We start from the raw sequence: 5,457 nt of genomic DNA on the forward strand, positions 1-5,457 counted from the left end.
CTGTGTCAAACTGTCAGCACGGTGAGGAAGAATGAAGTTTCACAGTTTGATTTAATACATCAAACTCCTCGACACCCTACTTATTCACTTGTCAATCTTTAGCCAGCTGCATTGATTCCAATGAGAGTTGTGTGTGTTTTAGGTCACTGCGTACTTGTTCAACACCACAGTTCCATTTATTTAACCCTGTCTTGTTTACTTGTATGGAATACTTTTACATTTTAATCTTAAACACATTCATTCAGTAAATTGAAATGAAATCACCAGTACCATGCAGTTATTTTGCATTTTATATAACTGACAAAAAAACACTGGAAGAAATACTGAGTACTTGTTATTAATGACGTGGATTATTCATTCATGTATTTAAAAGATTAACCCTTTATTCGATAGATAGAAATCCTTGTACATGGGAGAAAGGCGAAAGAGATTCAGTTGAAACCAGAAGTTTACATCCATTGTATAAAAAGACATAAAACCTTTTTTTACTCACTGTCTGACATTAAATCAGACTAAACTTTTGATTTAGATCAGTTGGATTACCGAAAATATTTCTATTTGCTAAACACGAGCATAATGAGAGAGAGAATTCTTTTTTAGAGAATTTTTTACTATTTTGGTCAAAGTCAGGAGTTTACATACACTAAGGTTACTATGTCTTCGCACTATTTGGGAAAGCCCAGATGATGATGTCATGTCTTTGGAAGCTTATGATAAGTTAATTAACAACATTTGAGTTAATTGGGGGCACACCTGTGGATGTAGTTGAAGGCCACGTTTACACATAGTCGGATATCTACGAAAACGGATCTACATTTTCAAAATTAACGTTGTTCACACCAGATCGTTTTCAAAAAAATCTTCATTTACACAAACCCGCATAAACATGTGGTTAAGAGCTGCTATGAGCATGCCAAACCTATAGGGGGCAGTGTAACGAGAAGCATAAAGCCGTGCTAGCCAATCAGAATCCTGGAAAAAACACGACAACGAATGTCACGAATTACTTCCTGTTACTTCAACAGAGAAGTGGAGCTTCTCCTAAATGTGGTGTTAGAGTACAAAACAAGCAAAATACTTGAAAATATTGACTTTCTATCACAGTAGCCAAACTGTAAACATGATGCTTTTGTCGCATACTGTGACGTCAGACTCCGTCTTCTCCCGTCTACATGTCATAACAAATACCATGTTCGAGCATAAGATGGCTCCTAAGAGTACTTGGTACCAGAGCAGCTTAGGCTAAAGGTTGATGATCAACTTTGTGGTTGTGTCGTTAAACCTGTGGCTGTATCTGTGTATGTGTATGTCTATGTATGTGCTAAACAAAAGGGAAAAATTGCAAGATGCAAGGTATTTCTTGACATTTTATTTCAACTTCTGAGTGGGTTAAAATGCCCCTGAAGGACCATTATCAACACCAGTTAAAGCAAAAGCATTGAGATTAGCAAAACTGAATTAAGGCTGTCGCAGGATTAAAGTAAAACTGAACGAAATGCTGACATGAAACAATCTGCTTTTGTATATCGAGTGCGTTCAGAAAGTACGGAGCTGGACCAGGGATTTATGTGGCCAGCGATGCAAAGTGCAAAGGATTTTTACATTGTTTGTTTTTTATCTTTAGTAAATATGACATGCTGCGAGTCCAAATGAACAAGCAGCCTTGTTGCAGTCATGCAAGACAGGTCTGATAATCTAGTGCACTTTGAGCTAGGCTCAGTGAGAGACAGGTATAGACCTACTGAAATGACTGTTGTCTGGCAGGTTCAGCTTTGTGAGTGTGTCACAGTTCCTCTGTTAACTCAAAGCTGGACTGGGAGTAAATGCTTGGTTTTGTCGCTGATGAAATAAACTGTTTTTTCAAAGGGCAAAATAAGCAGTCATTTCTTTCTCTTCACACAATAAGAACGATTCGCATATGCAGAGTGACAACAAATAAAGTGTAGTTCAGTCAACTCCTTCACTTCAGTTAGTTGATCTTGCTGTTGATCCAGTTGAGGAATGTGTGGACGTTGGCGTAGACACCAGGCTTGTTCCTCTGAGCGCAGCCGTGACCCCAGCTCACCACACCGGTCACGTAATACGTGCCGTCATTTTCACACACCAGCGGACCCCCTGAATCACCCTGCAGAGTCAGACAGAGCGCGTTAGAATCATACCATCATCTGTATAGGGTCACTAAGGAACACATTCATGCCTCTTGTTGCCACAGAAGGATCTACAACACGTCATGTCTGAATCAACTTTCTTTTCCTCCAATAAAACTTGTTGGTTTAAATGTAACATGAATGGATTCTTGCATGACATTTAAAAAACATACAGACCTGGCAGGAGTCTATGCCCCCCTGTAGGATCCCTGCACACAACATGCTGTTGTCCAGCAGGCTTCCATACACCTGAGGACTTTGGCATCGCTCATTAGAGATCAGCAAAACACGAGCGTTCAACAGGTGGCTGCTGTACGTCCCTGAAAAGTGGAAGTCAAAGCAAATGTGAGTGAGAATTACACTGGCTGAGGATTGTTAAAATGCTAAAAGACAATTAAGCACTAAATCAATATAAAATTAGGGGTTTTCTCCAAAAACTGCATAAAGAAATGTGTGAAGGCATCTCAAAGCAACGTTTTCTTCAACATGAAAGGTCTTTTCAATGATGAACTGAGTCTTACGGTTTTCAGTTTTTCCCCATCCGGAGATCACACACTCCTTTCCAGCTGGGAAGGGCTGGCTTGGTAGACACGCCGTCTTCACAAAGCGAGTTTCTTTGGCACAGTAAGGACTGTCCGTAGCTTGGAGTTTAAGCAGAGCTAGACAGGAAATTAGAGATAGTATGGGAGATAAATGATTTAATTTATAAACTAATAAAACGCCATGAGTGATAATAAGAAACATAATCATGTTGTGGCTTTGCGAGTGAAAAAAATTAGAGATTTAATGACTAAAAAGTTTGGATTGAAATAAGTTGAACTGTATTCGTTGCATTGCGTACGTGCATGTGTTGTATTACATGAGTTAATACTAATCTATGGTCTAAGTTTAAATGCCAGTACTGATAAACGTGACAAACCAACGTCGTTGTATAACGCCTGTCCTTCCCTGTAGCGCTCATGAACAATCGTTTCTATCACTGGGATGGTCTGGTCCATTTCCTCCTTCTTGTCTATGTTCACTCCTCCCATCACCACTTGCCAGTCATAATTTCCTTCTCTGTAACAAAAAATACAAATAAAAACACTTGCTTACAGCAGAAAAAAATAACTAATGGAGAAAAGTCATACGAAGAAAAAACCTACATGCAGTGGGCAGCAGTGAGAACCCAGCAGGATTTGAGGAGAATACCACCACACAAGTGGCTAAACCCAAAAGAAGATCCTCGAGGTCTTGCCTGAACCGACACCTGCCAGGGGTAGGCACCTGGGGAAGACTTGATTCCCCCAAATATCCTGCTTGTGCGAGAAGGCTGTGATTTTCCGCACTGGGAGAACTGGGAAGAATCTGGTACAACTGGTACAACTGGTATAACTTGTGTAACTGGTGGGGCTGGGTCTGAGGATCATCAGGAAAAAAAGCTGTGAATTATGAACATCCACATACAGAATATGCATGTGTGTGTGTGTGTGTGTGTTTAACAACCACCTTCAGAGCATTTCTTGACTTTGCAGTAGTTCCAGTCCAGTTGTCCTTGCTTTTTAATAAAGCACCAAGGTTTGTCGTCACCATCTGGGTTTCTAAAGTGGAGAGTAAATGGTAAAATAAAAAGAAGAAAGTAAATAAATGATCTTTCTGTGAACAAAAGGTGTTAAAGTCTATTGAAGTCTAAAGCAACGGTTTATTATTTACATCACTGTGTCTGTTCACACATTCCCAATTTCATCCATCCATCCATCATCTATACACCTTAATCCTCACTAGTGTCATGGGGGGCTGGAGTCTATCCCAGCTGACTCAGGGTGAAGGCAGGGGACACCCTGGACAGGTCACCAGTCTATCACAGGGCTACACTTAGAGACAGACAACCAAGCACACTCACTTTCACACCTACGGACAATTTAGAATCACCAATTAACCTCAACATGTTTTTGGACCTTGTGGGAGGAAGCCAGAGAACCCGGGTTCTCCGGCTTCCTCCCACGACCATAGTGAGGATTAAGCGGTGTATAGATAGTGGATGGATGGACTTTGGGGTGCCACCAGAGGACAAATGATATGAAAGCAAGACATATTTCCAACAACTTTGATCACGATTGTCCATTTCTCTACAAACAAAATCTTTTCCCAACTGAATAATTTGAGTTTGACAGATATTGTAAATGCATAAAAACGCTATCCACAGTAGTTTAGAACAGATTTGAACAGTGCATAAGTTATGTCAGATAGTATGAACAAATGTAAATACAATTTTACCACCTGCAGTGGTTTTGTGTGTTTGAATCCAGGCCAGCGAAGTCTGAGTACGTGACGAAAGGATCCTCCCCATTTATTACAATGAAATTAGAATTCCAGTCCAGACACTCCTCCCTGTCTTCTGTCAAACTGACATCACCCCTGTATGACTCTCCATTTCCCACATAACAGTCATCAGAAGCTGCACAAAAAGACCAGATAATGATGAAAGTTATATACGTCATTAAAAGTGAGCTCAGGATTTCAGAATAAATGCATAGATGTGGAATATTTGAACATCCAGAAACAGAAATGCACAGAAAACCGAAACTTACAGAAAAAATAGACAGTTTTTTTACAAGGTGGTTTTTGGGCCTCTAACAGCAGATCATTATGTATGTTTTCAGGCCAATAACATGACATTCTGACAGTGAATGCGATTGTGGCTGTATGATATGAAGTCTTTACCAATTGTACAGAACTTCCCCATGTAGCCATCTGGACAAGCACAGCGGAAACGGCGCTTCGTTTTTATGCAGGAGCCTCCGTTCTTGCATGGGTTGGGATCACAGACAGATGTTGGCACTGATGCAGACAAGAAACTTCATTAGTATTGGGATACTGGATGCTGGTTATTTTTTTGTTTTCATCAGAAGTTTGTTCACTGACTCCACAACTGTTCTGACATAAAATCTGTATGGAAATGTTTCCTGCAGTTTCCTGAGTTAAAAAAATGCACCAGTGTCCTGCTCAAGAAAGTATTTGTCAGAAAACAATTAGAAATTTTGTCCAACATGTTGTTCGACACACTCACATGTCCTGCAGTCTGGGCCCTGGTATGGAGGATTGCACTTGCACTCGTAAAATGGTGGTTTCTTGAAGTTGGTGATGCATTGACCAAAACCACATTTGACATTCTTGCAAACATTTCTCACTGGAGAACAAAAAAAATATATCAATAGCAAAATGAGAAAAGTGATTAAAATCAGCATGTGCTTTATGGCCATTTAGAATTAAAATAACATTTACAGTTCAAAAGAATGAAACCCTGCAAAATTTCAAAGTGAAAGTAAAA

At 39.9% G+C, this 5,457-nt stretch overlaps 1 protein-coding gene across 1 annotated transcript in view; it reads right to left on the reverse strand.

Moving 5' to 3' along the window:
- Window positions 1-1,349: 1,349 nt before the first annotated feature.
- LOC103375009 (hyaluronan-binding protein 2-like) overlaps window positions 1,350-5,457 on the reverse strand; it is a 12,926-nt gene continuing 8,818 nt past the window's right edge. The window contains exons 11-19 of the mRNA XM_008305195.1: window positions 5,197-5,316; window positions 4,851-4,967; window positions 4,407-4,584; window positions 3,636-3,727; window positions 3,293-3,545; window positions 3,067-3,206; window positions 2,669-2,806; window positions 2,325-2,467; window positions 1,350-2,125 (exon numbers count right to left, since the gene is read on the reverse strand). Of these exons, the coding sequence (XP_008303417.1) occupies window positions 1,970-2,125; window positions 2,325-2,467; window positions 2,669-2,806; window positions 3,067-3,206; window positions 3,293-3,545; window positions 3,636-3,727; window positions 4,407-4,584; window positions 4,851-4,967; window positions 5,197-5,316 (1,337 nt within the window). The 3' untranslated portion in view covers window positions 1,350-1,969. The remainder of the gene's footprint in view (window positions 2,126-2,324; window positions 2,468-2,668; window positions 2,807-3,066; window positions 3,207-3,292; window positions 3,546-3,635; window positions 3,728-4,406; window positions 4,585-4,850; window positions 4,968-5,196; window positions 5,317-5,457) is intronic.

The sequence above is a fragment of the Stegastes partitus genome, unplaced genomic scaffold, assembly GCF_000690725.1.
Source record: "Stegastes partitus isolate 25-593 unplaced genomic scaffold, Stegastes_partitus-1.0.2 Scaffold2434, whole genome shotgun sequence".
Lineage (NCBI taxonomy): Eukaryota > Metazoa > Chordata > Actinopteri > Pomacentridae > Stegastes > Stegastes partitus.